General features: G+C 31.4%; 9 protein-coding genes across 9 annotated transcripts; 3 read left to right on the top strand and 6 right to left on the bottom strand. All coding sequences in view use genetic code 12, as the record gives it.

Moving 5' to 3' along the window:
* The first annotated feature begins 1,108 nt into the window (after positions 1-1,108).
* On the top strand, positions 1,109-2,739 carry AAT1 (aspartate transaminase). Its single transcript, XM_064885190.1, has one exon. It carries the CDS (start codon positions 1,402-1,404, stop codon positions 2,698-2,700), a length of 1,299 nt encoding a protein of 432 aa, XP_064740526.1. The 5' UTR covers positions 1,109-1,401; the 3' UTR covers positions 2,701-2,739.
* RJT21DRAFT_6456 (Coumarine and phenylpropanoid biosynthesis) lies at positions 2,740-3,994 on the bottom strand. Its single transcript, XM_064885191.1, has one exon. It carries the CDS (start codon positions 3,790-3,792, stop codon positions 2,779-2,781), a length of 1,014 nt encoding a protein of 337 aa, XP_064740525.1. The 5' UTR covers positions 3,793-3,994; the 3' UTR covers positions 2,740-2,778.
* Positions 3,995-4,122: 128 nt separating this feature from the next.
* RJT21DRAFT_110950 (SDR family oxidoreductase) lies at positions 4,123-5,154 on the bottom strand (the record flags this gene model as incomplete). Its single annotated transcript, XM_064879947.1, has 1 exon — positions 4,123-5,154. One exon carries the CDS (start codon positions 5,152-5,154, stop codon positions 4,123-4,125), a length of 1,032 nt encoding a protein of 343 aa, XP_064740524.1.
* A 603-nt stretch (positions 5,155-5,757) lies between these two features.
* Positions 5,758-7,007, bottom strand: RJT21DRAFT_116771 (SDR family oxidoreductase). The gene is given in 2 exon segments (XM_064880476.1): positions 5,758-5,844; positions 5,855-7,007. 1 exon segment carries the CDS (start codon positions 6,999-7,001, stop codon positions 5,997-5,999), a length of 1,005 nt encoding a protein of 334 aa, XP_064740523.1. The 5' UTR covers positions 7,002-7,007; the 3' UTR covers positions 5,758-5,844; positions 5,855-5,996.
* Positions 7,008-8,169: 1,162 nt separating this feature from the next.
* BUD14 (protein phosphatase regulator) lies at positions 8,170-11,306 on the top strand. The gene has a single exon (XM_064885189.1). It carries the CDS (start codon positions 8,501-8,503, stop codon positions 11,255-11,257), a length of 2,757 nt encoding a protein of 918 aa, XP_064740522.1. The 5' UTR covers positions 8,170-8,500; the 3' UTR covers positions 11,258-11,306.
* A 679-nt stretch (positions 11,307-11,985) lies between these two features.
* RJT21DRAFT_6412 (uncharacterized protein) lies at positions 11,986-15,131 on the top strand. The gene has a single exon (XM_064885187.1). It carries the CDS (start codon positions 12,317-12,319, stop codon positions 15,083-15,085), a length of 2,769 nt encoding a protein of 922 aa, XP_064740521.1. The 5' UTR covers positions 11,986-12,316; the 3' UTR covers positions 15,086-15,131.
* Positions 15,132-15,859, bottom strand: GPI19 (phosphatidylinositol N-acetylglucosaminyltransferase). The gene has a single exon (XM_064885188.1). It carries the CDS (start codon positions 15,724-15,726, stop codon positions 15,178-15,180), a length of 549 nt encoding a protein of 182 aa, XP_064740520.1. The 5' UTR covers positions 15,727-15,859; the 3' UTR covers positions 15,132-15,177.
* RJT21DRAFT_116766 (uncharacterized protein) lies at positions 15,847-16,689 on the bottom strand. The gene has a single exon (XM_064880475.1). The coding sequence runs from the start codon at positions 16,634-16,636 to the stop codon at positions 15,992-15,994; it is 645 nt and encodes a 214-aa protein (XP_064740519.1). The 5' UTR covers positions 16,637-16,689; the 3' UTR covers positions 15,847-15,991.
* RJT21DRAFT_116765 (mitochondrial 37S ribosomal protein mS45) lies at positions 16,690-18,096 on the bottom strand. Its single transcript, XM_064880474.1, has 2 exons — positions 17,546-18,096; positions 16,690-17,331 (listed from the first exon to the last, which is right to left on the bottom strand). The coding sequence occupies exons 1-2, from the start codon at positions 18,071-18,073 to the stop codon at positions 16,906-16,908; spliced, it is 954 nt and encodes a 317-aa protein (XP_064740518.1). The 5' UTR covers positions 18,074-18,096; the 3' UTR covers positions 16,690-16,905.
* Between the last annotated feature and the right edge of the window lie 97 nt (positions 18,097-18,193).

Here is an 18,193-nt window from a genome sequence, read left to right as displayed (position 1 = left end):
ATAGTCTTATTTATGAAGAGTATTATTAAGCAGTACCTAGTTTTATTAAATGAATTAATAAACTGAAGTGCAATAAGATTTCCAAAATTTTTAATAATATTTTGCCAAATTCTGCAAAAAGACTTTCTATCTTAAATTAAATTACTATCTGAATTCTAAACTGAATCAAAAGTTCACTATTAACTTTTATTGATAAGGTAAGATGTACGGGTTAACATGGCCTCAAGTGAAGAGAAGAAATTGACTGCCAAAATTAAGCGTGCATAGATTTCAAAGTTGCCTTATTACAATGATACTCATTAGTCAATAAGTTTCAATATAACAGTAACTGAAAGTGTAGTCTTGTTGCTTATCCCATTTACACTGATTACGAAGAAAGGAGATTAATACCTTCCGTCTATAAGCGATATCGGACATTAGACTGATTTTTACGTCAAAGACTTGAGTGGGGTGGAGTTGAGGTGTTTAATGTGCGGAATAATACGGAATAATTAGGTCAGTTTTTTCTGTTAGAGTTATTCACGTGCCAATCCGTTGGACCGTAAATTGTTAGTTATAGTCAAATTTAGTAGACTATCTAACTCGGTACAAAGGCACTGACTTATAGCCGCTAAAATTAAGTCAGCACTAGTGTGAGTCGTAGATTTTGATAAATATGAAACTTTTGTCACTAATGTTCTATCGGGAATTGTATTGGCTTTGCAACACTAAATACGGAAATACTACGATAGTAATCACGACAAAATCATCCCACTTTTCAGAGTTCTGGCAAGATAAATTTGTTTTTATTCGTTTATATAACCTATACGTATAAAACATAACCACTTAATAGTCTATATAACTAGTCTCTACAACTAACAGTAATAAAATGGTTCAATGGGCTTTGTATTAAAATGTAAAATGATTTCGCAGAAGGTGATTCCTCTGTAGCCATTTCCACTTTTCGGTGGGTTGAGTCATTTAACATTACACAATAGTATCATATCGGTATAACCGTAATTTTATACAGTATTGTGGATTGACTTCGCTAATTAAACCTCCTGTCTGAAAAATTTTCAATACTAAGTGCAAAAAAAAAATCGTAGGGAGGGGTATGATTCAATTCTTGTCCTCAATATGGAGTACGTACAGCATAATACTCTATATAAAGTAGTCATAAGTATCAACGATTTTTATTTTAAATTTATTTTCTTATATTTGTAATTCCTTTATTCTCTTTTATCTGATTCTCATCAATTCATCTTATTCAATACCACCTCACCTTACTACTCCCCAATTGTAACATCTATCATCAATAAATCTCTTTAGCTTCTTATAGACTCAATTCAATTATTCCGATCAAATTTCCAAAAAAAAAATTCAAATTTTCAACGACCTCGGATAAACTAAAATAATTGCAAAATGTATAGAACAAGTTTAAGACAAATTACTTCTAAGAGACAATTCTCAATCTTAAACAATAAATTAAACAAATGGAATGAAATTCCTTTAGCTCCTCCTGATAAAATTTTAGGTATTAGTGAAGCTTTTGTTAAAGATACCAATACTAAAAAAATTAATTTAGGGGTTGGTGCTTATAGAGATAACAATGGTAGACCAATCATTTTCCCAGCTGTTAAGGAAGCTGAAAAGATTTTATATGGTTTAGAAACTGAAAAGGAATATACTCCAATCATTGGATCTAAAAAGTATCAAAATATTGTTAAAAACTTTATCTTTAACAATTCAAATAAAGATCCAAATGGTAAAAAATTAATTGATGAAGGTAGAATTGTCACTTCTCAAACAATTTCTGGTACTGGTTCCCTTAGAGTTATTGCTGATTTCTTAAATCGTTTCTATTCTTCTAAAAAGATTTTGGTTCCAAAACCAACTTGGGCTAATCATGTTGCAGTTTTTAATGATGCTGGTTTACAACCTGAATTCTATAACTATTATGATAAATCTGCTAATGATTTAGAATTTGAAAGTTTGAAATCATCTCTTTTATCTCAACCAAAAGAATCCATTGTCTTATTACACGCTTGTTGTCATAACCCAACTGGTTTGGATTTAACTCCTGAACAACAAGATGAAGTCTTACAAATTATTCAAGATAAATCTTTCTACCCACTTGTTGATATGGCATATCAAGGTTTTGCTTCTGGTGATCCATATAAAGATATTGGTTTCATTAGAAAATTGAATAGTTTAGTTGTTGATGGTAAGATCAATTCTTATGCTTTATGTCAATCTTTTGCTAAGAATATGGGTCTTTATGGTGAAAGAACTGGTTCTATCTCAATCATTACTGAAAGTGCTGACCATTCTAAAGCCATTGAATCTCAATTAAAGAAATTAATTCGTCCAATCTATTCTTCTCCACCAATCCATGGTTCTAAGATTGTTGAAGTCATCTTTGATGAACAATATCAATTATTACCAAAATGGTTAGGTGATTTAGATGCTGTTGTTGGAAGATTAAACACTGTTAGATCTAAATTATATGAAAATCTTGATAAATCTTCTTACAATTGGGATCATCTTTTAAAACAAAGAGGTATGTTTGTTTACACTGGTTTAACTTCTGAACAAGTCATTAAATTAAGAAATGATTATTCAGTATATGCCACCGAAGATGGTAGATTCTCAATCTCCGGTATTAATGATGGTAATGTCGAATACTTAGCTAATGCCATTAACGAAGTCATTAAAAAGTAGAATTTCTTTATATTTTTCTATATACTAATTACTATTTTTGTAACTGTTTTATAATATAATTACCTTCTCCTATAATTTTTAAACCTTTAATTGTCCATCAGCAATTAATCCTTCAACCGTTGCTACTAATGAAACTTCATTTGGAATTGGTGTCCAATCGAATGCAGCCTTAGCCTTTGAAATATCACAAGGTTTAGCACTTTGCTTTGCTCCTTCTAATTCTTTAGTAGGTATATTCTTCTTTAAAGATTCTGGAATATTGGATTTTCTTAAGATTTCACCAGCTTCTAAAAATGAAAGATTTGGACCAGAATGAGCTAAGAATCTTTCTCCATTAGCTTTTGGATTAGTTAAAGCTTCAATATGTAATTTAGCTATATCTCTTACATCAACCAAATGAGTAGATGATGGAGCTACACCATCTTTAAGAGATCCATCAACTAAACTCTTAATTCTAAATAAACTGGTAGAATCTGTTACTTGACCCTTCAAAGATGGACCAATGATCAATGCCGGATTGATCACACTTAATCCGTATTTAACATCTTCATTTTTAGCAAAATACCATGCTGATTGTTCTGCAAGTGTCTTCAGAACAACATAAGGAGAATGTTGAACATTTTCAACCACTGTCCAATCTTTTTCAGAATATGGAGTTGTTCTATCATCAGGGAATCCAAATCCAATAGCTGCAAATGATGAAGTAATTACTACATGTTTGACGGTTGGAGTTGCTTTAGCCCATTTTAAAATTCTTAAAGTTCCTTCTTTGGCTGGTTTAATTAAAACTTGTGGATCGCTTGGAACTGATGATGGAAATGGAGATGCAACATGAAGAACATATGTGACATCCTTAAATGCTTCTTCCCATCCATCATCAGATAATAAATCTGCCTTATAAACAGTCAATTGAGTTTCAACATCCTTGGTAGTTAATTTTTCACTACTATCAACTAATGACTTACGGAATTGAGCTTCCTTAGCCAAATTTCTAATTGTTGTTTTAACAGTCTTACCTGCTTCTAAAAGTTGAAGGACAACAAACGATCCAACATATCCTGTACCACCGGTAACTAAGTAAATTTCAGTCATAATATAATTTTCAATTGATTAATGATTAATGAATAAAGAACAAATTAACAAAAAAAATTGTTCAATTGACACAATGTGGAGGATAATGTAGTCTTTAAATACGCTCCAATTATTACTAATAGTACTTCATCATTTCCCACGGTTTACATGTATGTTTAAATTCTACTTTAAGTGTGGAGATGTTGAAAAATTTGGGGGCGCATCCCAAAAGAGTAAGACCGAAGGCACCCCCTATAAAATATCGGGTAGAATTGCGAAACGGCTACGTATACATGAACGATAAAACTTCAATTAACTATAGATTAAATAATAAGAAAAGGAGAAAGTCAATCATAATTTCTTAAGAGCAATGAGATTGTCAACTGTATCACGAATAGTAATTTCATTAGGAGTTGGCTCACATTGGAAAGTAGTCTTTGCCTTTGTAATACTACCAGTCTTTGGATAATCTGGTGGAGTTGATAAATCTTCCTTTGTAGGAATCTTAGCCACTAATTCCGGATTAGTGTCCTTATAAAGATCTCTCACAATGTTAGCAATTTCTAAGAAAGAATATGGACGTCCATTATTAAGAATAAATCTTTCATTAGCTGCTCCTGGATGATGTAAAGATCCAATGTGAATCTTTGCAACATCACGAACATCAACTAAACTAAATGATCTACGTGGTAAACCCTTCTCTAAATAAGTTCCATCAATAACATTCTTAAAGATTTCAACTGATGCTGACCAAGCAGGATAATCTTTTAAAGTAGGACCAATAACAAGATTTGGATTAATTACAGTAATTTGAAAATTTATTTTACCTTCATTTTCTTTAATAAAATCCCAAGCTACCTTTTCAGCCAAAGTTTTAGAAACTTGATATGGTCTAAGTTTATCACTAATAACAGACCAATCTTCTTCAGTAAATGGCTCCTTTCTATCATCTGGATGACCATATCCAATGGCTGCAAACGATGAAGTAATAGTTACTCTTTTAATAGATGGAGATTTGGCAGCTAATTCTAAAACTCTTTTAGTTCCTTTAGTTGCAGGGATAACAAAATCATCAAGATTTTGACTATAAGGATTTGTTAATGGAGATGCAATATGAAGAACATAATCAACACCATCAAATTTACCATCCCAGCCTTCATCATTAACTAAATCGGCAATAAAAATCTCTAAATTTTCATCAACTTTTTCTTTAGTTAATCCATTTCCACTAGATTCAACTAATGATTTACGAATTTGACTTTCTTTAGATTTACTACGAATTGATGTTCTAACTTTATTACCTTGTTCTAATAAATCAAGAATAACATATGAGGCGATGTATCCCGTACCCCCAGTAACCAAATAAGTTTGACTTTGTGACATATTGAGCTTATCTATAGATTATAATCAATTTTAACCTTAATTGAGTTAATTAATGTTAATAATAAATTTAGAAATAAGTAATAGTAATTTTACTACCCTTTTATATTAAAGAGATCTCCCGATTAAAATGTGAAATATTCGGTTAAAAGTTGTGGCTTCCCCCATTTATTAAAGGTGAAAAAAGCGTGGAGTTAACGACCACACCGGGTTTATCGATGTCTCCAATTTAGAAGCCGAAGACTAAATAATTCTGGAATTGACGATTTTTACAATGATCAGTAAATTATCGGTAAATGATAGCATAAACTAGGAACTTGTATAAATTCTTTAATAAGTATATATGGCTACAAATGTGAGAATAGTTCTAGTGTTAATCTAAAAATAATGAGTATCACTATACTAGCCTGCGACTGTTGATTTAATAATATAAGGTTAAGTTTGTTTCTTATTCGCCACATGTGCCCCTCATTCTTATATAGATGGCTATAACTGTAAATAAGCATGAAACGGCCTGTCAAACTGCTTAGGATTTTCTATAGTTATAATCCACAGTTTTTATTTCTGTTACTATATGCGTGATGATAAGACCGATTAAACTCTTATATCCACCAAAATAATCGGGAAATTGATATGTAGCTCAATATTTCCGAGTTTAAAAATAAAAATGTTTAATACATAATATTCTCCAAATTGTTTTGAAATCACAACATGACCCTGCAAACCAAACTCTATCTTTTACTAAGAAGTTCAAATGTATGAAACCATATATTTAATTAATGTCTCTACTCTTTAAATACCAATTCAAATATACCTCAACCTATATACCCAATAACTCTACTATACTAAAGACCTTGTTCTTCAAAAATACTTTTGGCTGATGCTAACAATACTTCTTTTGTTGGAATTGGAGTCCAATTGAAAGTCTCCTCTGCCTTTTGACTGGAGACTGGCTTAAAATAATCCTTAGGAGATTCTACTTCTTTAGTAGGAATCTTGGATGTCTTGTCCGCAGGCAAGTTCTCACGAAGAATATTTGCAAGCTGCAAGTAAGGAGTACTTTCACCTGTAGTAAGAACAAATCTTTGACCCCCAGCTTTTGGATTAGTAGCGGCATCGATATGAAGCTTTGCAACATCTCTAATATCAATCAAGGAAATGTACATAGAAGGAACTTCCTTTAATGATCCATTTAATAAGTTGGCAATAAGGGCAATTGAGGTCGAATCAGCAGTACCTTCCTTCAATGTTGGTCCGAAGATGTAAGCTGGATTTAAGACTGCTAAATCAAAATGAGGTTTTTCATTATCTATAAAATTCCAAGCTGCACGTTCAGCTAAAACTTTCAGATGTATGTATGGTCTATCAACTCCATTAATATCAGTCCAATCATTTTCAGTAAAAGGCTCAGTTCTGGTAGGAGATTGTCCGTAACCAACGGCTGCAAAAGATGAGGTTATAACAACACGTTTGACAGTTGGAGTTGCTTTAGCCCATTTTAAAACTCTTAAAGTACCTTCTACAGCAGGTTTAATCAATTCCTGAGGATCTTTTGGTATAACTGCAGGGAAAGGAGATGCCACGTGAAGGACATAAGTCACATCTTTGAAATTTTCTTCCCAGCCATCATCAGAAGTTAAATTAGCAACAAAGAGTGATAAATTAGCATCAACAGTTGCTTTAGTTAAACCCTTTTCAGATGACAATACAAGCGACTTACGTAATTGATCTTCTTTAGACAAACTTCTGACAGAAGTCTTGACTTTAAAACCTTGTTCTAATAATTGAAGAAGGATTCTAGATCCTACAAAACCAGTACCACCAGTAACGAGATAAGTTGCAGAAGTCATAATTTTAAATAATTGAAATTGAAGTGATTGGTCACTATTCTTGGCAAAAAAAGTCCGGACAGGGACAGTAGCCAAAGGGGTAGCCTTTTATACCGTTGATCAATTGAACATTGATTAATAATTATAACAGCAATGGTTATTAGGAGACCGAGCTCTGATTGCGGAGTTACCTAATTGGGCCGAATTTTTCGGTGTAGCTGGATGTAAGTAAATAGTGTCAAATATAGTTTTGCGGTTATATTTTAAAATAATTATTTTGCTTTGGCACTATGAAATGTCAGTAGACGAAATATTTATTCGTAAGAAAACGAAAATATAAGGGAAGACTTTTACAACTAGGGAGGAAGAAATAATAATTTACTGAGATAACTTACTTACAGAAAGCGATATCAAGGTTGCACATCTAGCGATATTCGGGTAGTAAGGGTGCGACATTTATCTGGGAAATACTATTAATCTGCAAGTGAAGAGTATTCAGAAGTATGTTGCTAATTGAGCCAGACTGTTGTCAAGCCAATGTCATGCTGATTAGCTTTAGTAGTGTTGGAACGGCTCTGAAATTTATTTGGATTACAGTTTTTGTTTGTGGAGTAAGTCGCGTCCCAAAACATACACACGAGAAAATTAAAGTTTCGAACCCTTTTAAAATTGCATAGATGGTAAGTATTGCCCTACTAATGGGCATTTAGTCAGGAACAGTGAATAGTGAATAGTGAATAATGTACCCTGTATGAATGTAATGCTCATTACCTATTGCACTTTGGAAAGTAGACATATAAGCAAACACATAAGCACCACAAGTACACTATACAAATACTACGAGAAAGCACTAGAATTGCAATTCAAGTACATTACAAGTACAAGTAACTAAGCAGGTACCCCAACTAAGAAAGTACGTACTGTTAGCTACCGTCTTCTTTCTATTCTATTCTCTTCTCAACATACTAAACTCTATAGACAGTCTTACCTTAAAACTCTCACAACCACCAATACCTAAACAAAAAGAACACCGGTAACACCAGTAACATTAGTGACATTACAGTTAGTGCGTCCCCCCTACGCTACGCTCATTTCCACATCTTACACCAAAAAAAAAACGCAGCCTCGCGAGAAGATCTCACGAACGAAAAGAAAAACAACAAAACTCAAATTTTTAGTGAGAAAAGGGGTTCATCAGTACAGTGCACACAGTGGAAACAGTGGGACCACAGGTTATTACCACAGGAAAGTTACTGAGATTTAGCGATCAGCAACTAGCAATCTACCAGTACTAACAATCTGAAAGCACACCCATTAATTTTTGTATTTTGTTTTCTTTCCTTGCTTTGAATTAGACGGATCGTTTTCGTCTGGTAGTTGTTGCGTCATAGTCATTACATTTATTACATATCATTACTATTACCACCATATTATTTATTATAGGGCATATATCGTAGAATTAATTCATATCATATTCATATCATATTCATATTTATTTATTTATTTGATTGTTATAACTCATGAATCCGTACTTGAATAATCGATCACGAGGTAGTGATCCAACCCTTTCGTCATCTGTTAATAATAATATTAATAATATAGATGATGATCCAAATGATGATCTAAATCATTTTATTCCTCCAACTACTTCATTAGAAAGTACTAATAGAGTGTTATCTGATTTAGAAAGAAAATTATCATTTGGATCATCAACTTCATCAAACCAAACTCAACAATCTCACGCGTCATCAATAGTAGTTAATAAACTGTTAACTGGGATTGGGAAACAAACCATTCAATCAGCAGTTCTACAGTATATTAAGAATAATGATAATGAACAAGATAATATATTCAATCCTAATGATTTATATCAAGATCGTCAACAGAAGTTGGTGACCAAATTTGGGAATTATTATAATGATGATAAACATCAACAACAACGAGTTGATAAATATCAACAACAACAACAACAACAACAACAACAACAACAAGTTGATAAACAACAAGTAGAAGAAGTAATAACAACTCCAACTTTACATACAGAAAACACCAGCATAGAAGGAATAAATGTCGATGATCCAATAGGTATGGATACTGAAGAATCTATCGATATACATCCTCCAACCAATAATGAAGAACAAGAAGAAGATCTTCAACCTTTAAAGATACGACAAGTAGAAGATCAAGATCTGCCCCTGCCAAGAAGACCTTATGGAATCTTTTTCCATGATGAAATCGAAGTTCACCCTGATGATGATGATGTAGATCAAAGTGAAGAAGATCAAGAAGATGAAGAATATGAAGAATTATTATTACCACCTTCACCACCTCGATCGCCACCTCGTGATATGGATCCTAATAAATTATATGGTTTATATGATTTCTCAGGTCCTGACCCTTCGCATTTAACATTATCAAGAGATGAACCAGTTTATTTGGTTAATGATACTGATAATTATTGGTGGTTAATTCGAAAAATGAGTAAAGATGAGAGAATAAAATATCAACAAACCAAAAATAGGAGAGAACCCGATGTAGATCCTGAATCAGATTATGAAGATGAAGAAGAAGATGAAGCTGAAGATGGTAAAATTGGATTTGTACCAGCAGAATGTCTTGAAACTTATGAAGAAAGATTAGCTCGATTAAATTGTTTTAAAAATGAAGAATTAGAGAAATCATCTAAAGAGAATTTACTGGAAATGGATAATTTAACTAATAATAGTAATAGTAATAGTAATGTCAACAGTATTAATAATAGTAATACTTTAATTAATTCTTCACCAATGAATGATAGTAATTATGGATTAGGAATTATTAATGAATCAGGATTTTTCCAATCCGATGATAGTTTATCAAGAACAAGTGGAATATTATCTCGAGGTAATAGTTTACTTAAACGAACTGGATCTAAAAAGAGTAATAAATCAGTTACATTTGAAAATTTAACTGATTTAGCATTAAATGAAGATGATGAAGATGAATCAAAGGATAAAGAAATTGGTGATGGTACACCACAAACTAGTGATGAAGATTTAATAAGAGAAGAAAAGAAACGGGCTGGATTTGATATTGATAATTATTATGATATACCTCATGATGATATTCTTAAAGCCAATAATAATAGTAACAACAATAACAACAATAACAACAATGATAATAATAATAATGATAATGAACATATTGAAGAAAGGAGATCAGAAGTATTAAGTGATGTTTATCCTCTGGAGACTCCCTTAATAATTACTAAGAATAATAAAAAGGCTACTAATATAATATCTTCATTAACAAGTCCAACTGATCTTACACTTATGCCACCCCCTAAATCTTCAATTAAACCTCTGCTGCCTTATGATACATTTTCAATTGGATCATTTTCTCCTGATACTCCTCCTACTAGATTTTTAAGAGCTAATGATGATGGATTACCTCATGAACTTGGACGTTCAGCTAATCTGTTTACTAGTCCTATTGAAGATGAAGATGAAATGGATGAAGAATTAATATCACCTCGATTAAATGTATTGAGAAGATCAGTTATTTTGGATAGATTAACCAAAGTGACTTCGGATATTCAAGTTAGTTTGGATGACTTGGATTATGATGATGAAATAATTTCAAAACCAAAAGTCTTACCGTCTCCCCTCATTCAATTACATCAATCAGGAGATATTCACCATATTAATGATGATACTGAAAAGGAAATAGAATTAGGAAGAGGAGGAGAAGAACAGATCTTGGAAAAGACTGAAGGAGATAGGATTAGTAGTATAATCCATTCGGCTTCAGTTGAACAAGTCAAATTTTTGCATTCGACTCCAGAACCAGAAGTTAGTTTCCATAGCCTTCAGGAAGTAGATCAGAAATTAAGATCGACTTCTACTATAGAAGTAGCATCTAATCATCACAGTCAAGGCTCTGTATTTGCAGATCATAAAGAAGAAGGCAAAGAAGAAGAACAATTAGAAGAAGAGGATGATGATGATGAGGATGATGATTTTGAAAGAGAGTGTAAAGATGAAGATGAAGATCAACAGGGTCAGGAAGATATCACTCCATTAACAAGCATGAATTCTCTTAACTATGGTGTATCTTCAGTATCTACACCAAATAAAGCTATGATTACTACTAAACAAGGACCTTATTCATCAAGTACGTCAGTGACAGAACTTAGTGAAAAGCGTAAATCGCGACCCGTTCATGATATGTTCATGCCAATATTGGGTAAATTTGATGAATTAGCAGAAAAGCTAGCTGAATTGGATGATCTTTTGTAGGATATAGTTATGTTGTATAAGTATAATGAAAGTATAACTAGAACTCTACCAATTGTATTAATATGCGCATCAGTAACTTTGGACTGAATGTATTTCAATGCCTTATCAGCTCTACTGATACCTTCATCTTATAAGAGTTCATTTAATATGAATATGGAGTATTCCATCTAAGAAATACATGCAGAGAGATGCTGACAGGTTTCTCTTTTCATAACTTTTCAGAATGCATTTCATTAGTATACATTGTTCTAAAGGCTAATAATTCGTAACAGATTTGGGTTGAGTATTATCCAGGGATCATAATAAATTGGATTTGTACAAACTATCAATGTTCTTTCTGCTTCACGTTGGTCACAATTGACAAAGACTTAGCAGTGGCTTACTCTGCCAAGTTTAGCAATAGCAAAGTCTATTCAGGAATGGACCAGCCAGTTATTGATTTATTTGATTGATAAAGACTTTGGAGAAAGGAGAAGTTCGCAGCCAAAATATGCAAATGGCCGCAAATACGGTAACAAGAAAATATAAAATAATTTGGAGTAATAAAAGGTCACATGCGTAGTATCGTGACCAGAATAACGTGTTAACGTATAATGTGTCTATGGTAATTTAGATAGTTTTATAACATAGTACTAATAAATAATACAGAGATATATAGTACTTATTAACTAAAAAATAGATAGTTAATGACCATACTGTATAATGGAATATTTAGATTATTTAATATTCAATTATTGTTACAGCAGAGTGGAATCACTCATAGTAAATAGTGTCCATAGTTAAAATGCCCATAGTTAAGAAACCCGATGGAGCACAAACAAAAAAAAAATTAGACCATCGAATTATATTTCACCCACGTCCAAAGCTTAAGCACCAAGTCCACCATTGGCCAAACTTGAAAGAGTCCAAACGGTCATAAATTAAGACAAGTTACTGGGGGGTATAATAGTTTTGTTATTTGTGGAGTCAAGAACTAGTAGGGTGAATAAATTTTCAACCAGTTAGTGATTGATCTCATAGTTAATTGAAGAAATAATAATTAACAAGACGAATTAAACTATGTCTTGGACACCTGACGCACAAGCGTTGGAACAATTACGACAAATCTTTAGAGCGACATTATCATCTAATAATCAAGAACGGAATTTAGCCAATGATGCTTTACGTCAAGCCAAAGAACAACCAGAAATTGAGAATTATTTATTAACTTTACTTGTGGTTGATGAATCAACAAAATCTGATGTTAGAGCTGCTGCTGGAGTAAATCTTAAAAATAGTATACTACGTCAACATCGTGGAACTCCTTTACCAGATCGACAATTTATTAAAGAAAATGTAATTAAAGGTTTACTTTCTTCTGATAAAATGGTAAGAAATATTACTGGGAATGTTATAACTTCATTATTTTCAATATATGGATTACCAGGTTGGCCTCAAGCTTTACCACAATTAATTGAATTAGCTAAGGGAGAATCTTCTCAAAATTTTATAACTGAAGTAGCAGCTATGAGTGCATTAAGTAAAATTTGTGAAGATAGTTATTTATCACTTGATGTAGAATATAATGGTGAAAGACCTCTTAATTATATGATTCAAAATTTCTTGGAATTAACAAGACATCCACATAATGGACAAATTAGAGCTTCTGCTATTCATTGTATAACTCAATTTATTCCATTAAAATCTCAATCTTTCTTAGTTCATTTAGATGTTTTCTTAATTAATTTATTTGAATTAGCTAATGATTCAAATAGTGAAGTAAGAAAAAATATCTGTACTGCATTTGCTCAAATCTTGGAATATAGACCTGATAAATTAATGCCTCATTTAGATGGAATTATTAATTATTGTTTACATTTAATTCAAGATAAAGATGAAGAAGTAGCTTTAGAAGCTTGTGAATTTATATTAGTATTATCAACATCTCCAGATATTGAAAATGATAAAAAAGGTTTTGCTCCAAGATTAAAATTAATTATCCCTATTGTATTAGAAAAAATGGCTTATTCAGAAGAAGAAATCTTTTTTATTAGACTTCAAGATGAAAAGGATAATGCTGAAATTGAAGATAGAGATGAAGATATAAAACCTCAAAATGCTAAATCAAAAGATATTCAATCATCAAATGGATCTAAGAAGAAACAAATTGAATATGATTCTGACGATGAAGATGAAGATGATGATGATGAACTTAGTCAATGGAGTTTAAGAAAATGTTCAGCTTCAACTCTTGAAGTTTTATCAAGTAATTTCCCGGCAGAAGTATTAGAAATTGCCTTACCAGTATTACAAGAAAAAATTGTATCAAATGAATGGCAAATTAGAGAAGCAGCAATTCTTGCCTTTGGAGCTATAAGTCAAAGTTGTATAGAATTATCTAGAGATAAATTACCAACTTTAGTTCCATTCTTAGTAGATAGACTTCAAGATGATGAACCAAGAGTTAGACAAATTACATGTTGGACATTATCTACTTTTGCATCTTGGATTGCTGAAGAAGCTCATGCTGGAGGTGAATATGCTAATTATTATCAACCAACTTTCCAATCAATAGTTACATGTTCATTAGATAGAAAGAAAGTTGTTCAAGAAGCTGCTTGTTCTGCTTTATCATCATTTATTGAAGAATCAGATATTTCTCTTATTCAATTTTATATTGGACCATTATTGGAACATTTCGCTAAATGTTTTGGAACTTATCAACGTAAAAATTTAATAATTTTATATGATTGTGTTCAAACATTAGTTGAAAAAGCTGGTTATGAAAATTTATCATCTGATCCTGAATTAATTAATAAATTATTACCACCTTTATTAGCAAAGTGGCATAGTTTACAAGATAATGATAATGATTTATGGCCACTTTTAGAATGTATGGCTTCAGTGGCAGCCACATTAAAAGAATTATTTGCTCCTTATGCTGTACCAGTATATGAAAGAGCAATTAATATTCTTTCAAATTGTATTCAAATAGAAATCCAAACTCAAACTGATCCAACCATTGAAGTGCCTGAAAAGGATTTTGTTGTAACATCATTAGATTTAATTGATGGTTTAATTCAAGGATTTGGTAGTCATTCAGTTGACTTAATTCAACAAAGTAGAAGTAATTTAATGGAATTAGTATTACTTTGTTTTGAAGATCAATACCCTGATGTTAGACAATCTGCCTATGCATTATTAGGTGATATAGGGATTTTTGCTATTGATATTGCTAGACCTCATTTATCATCAATATTTATAAGTATTGGAAATGAAATTAATAATAGATCATATGCTACTATAGCAGTTTATCATAATGCTATTTGGGCATTAGGTGAACTTGTATTAAGATTAGAGTATATTGAAATGAAGAATTATTTAAGTAATTTAGTTGATTTAATAATACCAATTTTAAATGCTCCTGATACTCAACAAGCAGTATTAGAAACAGCAGCTGTTTGTCTTGGAAGAATGGGAATTAATGGAGGAGCAGAAATTATTGCTCCTAAATTAATTGATTTCATTGTTCAATGGTGTTCTCATATGATATACTTTTCTGAAAATGAAGAGAAATCAACTAGTTTCCAAGGAATGTTAACCATTATTAATGCTAATCCTGATCAAGGATTTGGAGGTTTAACCAATAAGAAAGGGCAAAAGAATTTAGCATTATTTATAACTTGTATAGGAAATTATATGGAACCTCCAGAAGATTTACAAAATACTTTCCATCAATTTTTAACAAGTTATAGATCATTAGTTGGAGAACAAATATGGCAAACAGAAATAATGGTATCAATTGATGAAGAAACTAGACAAACGTTATCTCATGTATACGGAGTATAGATCGATCCCATTAATTATTTATTATACATATTCATATTCATATTCGTATTCATATATATATAGTTATATAGAGTTCTAATAGTACACACTTTTTAACAAGATTCATAATCATCAGTATATAGAACTTCATTAACTAATGTGATAGGTAAATCCCATACCCCACTAGGAGCTTTATGAATATAATCAATTGATGCTTGAATCATTGCTTCAGAATTATCTAAATTAGATCCGGGATTAGAAGAATATTCATCAACAAAATTTCTTATATCATCTAATGGTAAAGTTTTAACTTCAGTATTATATAATGCAAGACCCACATAAATAAATACCATTAACATTAAAGAATATGAAGGAAGTGCTAATGACCAATACTTATCAGGATAATAGTATATAGATAAATAATTCTCAAGTATTCTTTCCGGTAAAATTGTCCAAGCAATCCAAATAGCTAAAGCTATAGAACTTATAACATAAACAAAGAATCCTTTATATTCAGCATTCAGAGTAACATTAGTAGAAACGATGACATCTGATTCTCTTGCCAATGTATCAGTCTCAGGAGCAATAGGTGAAGATTCCTTAGACAAGTTTGTTCGCGACGGAGTGAGTGACGCTAATATATTTAGATGGAGATGCGACATGTCATATACAAATCATTAGTTTTTCTTTCTCCTGTTGGTAAGCAATAAATGTCTCGACTGCTTTACCATTAACACACTAGAAATAATTTTTAGGATATTTCAGTTTTTCGTGATAGTTGGAGATGGAGAAAATTGTTTTTTAGTATGAATTATGTATATATTTTAAATATAATGATATATATTTTATATAATTAACTAAATGTACATGCAATAGATTAGCTAGTAATCAATATAGAGGGAACGCAAATTATAATTCTATGTATGATTAGACCAATTGTCTTCTAGAACCCTTGAAGAAGAATTGAACAATAGTAATTTGTAAGAAAGCCATTCCAACCATTAATAAAACTTCGAAAATGGAAAAATAATAAATTCTTGTTTCAGTAGATTTAACAGTTTGTTGATTTCTACTATTTCTAGTTTTATAATAATGTAAAGTTCTTGAAAGTCCATCTAATTTTTGATCGATTTTTTCAACAGTACTTTGCATACTTTCAACATGAGCAATTGGTTTAGTATTTGGTTGTTCTGGCATACTAGCCTTGAAATCTTTACCATCAGCTTCATTTTCAAATTTAATTTCAAAATCAACTACTTTTTCAGCAAAAGTAGACATACCATTAGAGAAACAAAATTCATATTCTCCAACATCTTTAGCTGTAAAAATAAAATCTCCTTGTCTTTGTTTATCATCAGAAATAACTACTTCTCCCAGTGGATTTTTAATAGCATAATCAACATCAAATGATCCACCACTTTGAACAGCAAAATAATAACTAATTTGAGTATCAGGCTTTTCTGTGAAAATATAGTAACATGATCTCTCTTGAGCTCCTAATATAAATGTGAAAGCTGACCCGGCAATCAATTGTGAGAGTGCAAGGAACGACAATACAACTTGAAAAAGCATTTTCTAATGGTTATTACTGTAGTTAACAATGGTATATCAATTCCTTCTTCGTTGATCAAAGAAAGAAAACTGAAAATCAGACGTGTCAACACATTTTTTGGTGTGCGACATTGGGATCGATTTTTGCGGGTTCAAAATTGCCGACATAGACGACATTTTTGCCTGAAATTTTTCACATTTTACATATATTTCATAATTTGCATAATTTTCAATTTTATAATTCATTGATATATTTACGTTAATAATGTCTATGTACAATTTGGTATAATTTAAATATAAACCATATTACCTGCAGAATCGAAACCAACACGTCTGTCTTTCTTTTGATCTCTTCTGGAAGCACCATAACGGTATCCAACTGATCCAACATTAGACTTGGTAAATTTAAATGCAGTTCTATCATCTTTCTTTTCAATACCAACAACTACTTCATTATGAACAGCTTTAGTTTCTTCATCAGAATTAACTTCTGATAATTTAGCTAAAGTTTCACTAGCTACAGGTAAATCCAAAATTTTGGCAGCATCAACTGGACCAAAAGGTTCAGATTCAGCAATAGTTAAGAATCTTTGATGTAAAGTCTTATGAGGTGTAGGAATTTCTGTTAAATTATCACTTCCAACCGGTGGTTGATATAATGGGAACATTTTATACATAACTTCTGAGAATTTACTTAAATCCTGTGATACTTTATTCTAGAATTAATTTAGTTAGTAAAGATATTTTCCTTAAATTCATTAAAAAAGACACATTAAAAAAGTAAATTACTTCATATTCAAAATGTCAGCGCTTAAAGTTGTAACCCTGTGGTATGTCTTAAAGACTAATCGTATAATAGCAATCTCATCATTATTTTGATATGAAAGTAATAACTTTATAATGGTTTTATAATAATTATTTAATACTTACTTGTTCATCCCAACGTGTTTCAATGGATTGTAATTTAAGAATAGCTTCAATTCTTCCTAATTTTATACCATATTTATGAGCTACTTCTTCAGCAGCAAGTCCATTCTTTTTAACTTCTTCAACTATTTTACTCTTTAATTCATCAGGAATTACACTGGCAGTTTTACAATATATATTTTGAGGAAATGGATGTAATGATGAATCTCTTCTTCGATCTTCAGTTAAAAATGGGGACGATGAGTTGTTGCTCTTTCCAACCACAGAATTCCCATCTGGAATAATATAATTTGGTTTATGATTTTGAGGTGGATAGTAATATTTATTTCTATAATATTCTCCCTTAATATTTTTAGGTCCTAACCAACTTTTAATAGCTCTTTGAAAGAATGTTGAATGATCTTTTTTATCACTAGATTGTTTGGGTACGTTATGCTTATAGAGAGGATAGGCCAATTTTCTTTTATAACGAACTTGCTGTATCCCCAACCCCACTCGAGGTACGGTTACGTTATTCCTAGTAGATATCATTAGAAAATCTAACGTTAATGAACTACTAGTAATATACAATTCAATTTGATAATTTCTTCATATGTCCATTGAAATTTTTTTTTTCACTATGTCGTGGTCAAATGTCTCAGTTTCCATAAT

This window comes from Scheffersomyces amazonensis (genome assembly GCF_036850825.1).
Source record: "Scheffersomyces amazonensis strain UFMG-HMD-26.3 chromosome Unknown RJT21scaffold_1, whole genome shotgun sequence".
Lineage (NCBI taxonomy): Eukaryota > Fungi > Ascomycota > Pichiomycetes > Serinales > Debaryomycetaceae > Scheffersomyces > Scheffersomyces amazonensis.
The sequence above is the reverse complement of the archived record's forward strand: the minus strand, read 5'-3'. Positions and strand labels throughout refer to the sequence as shown.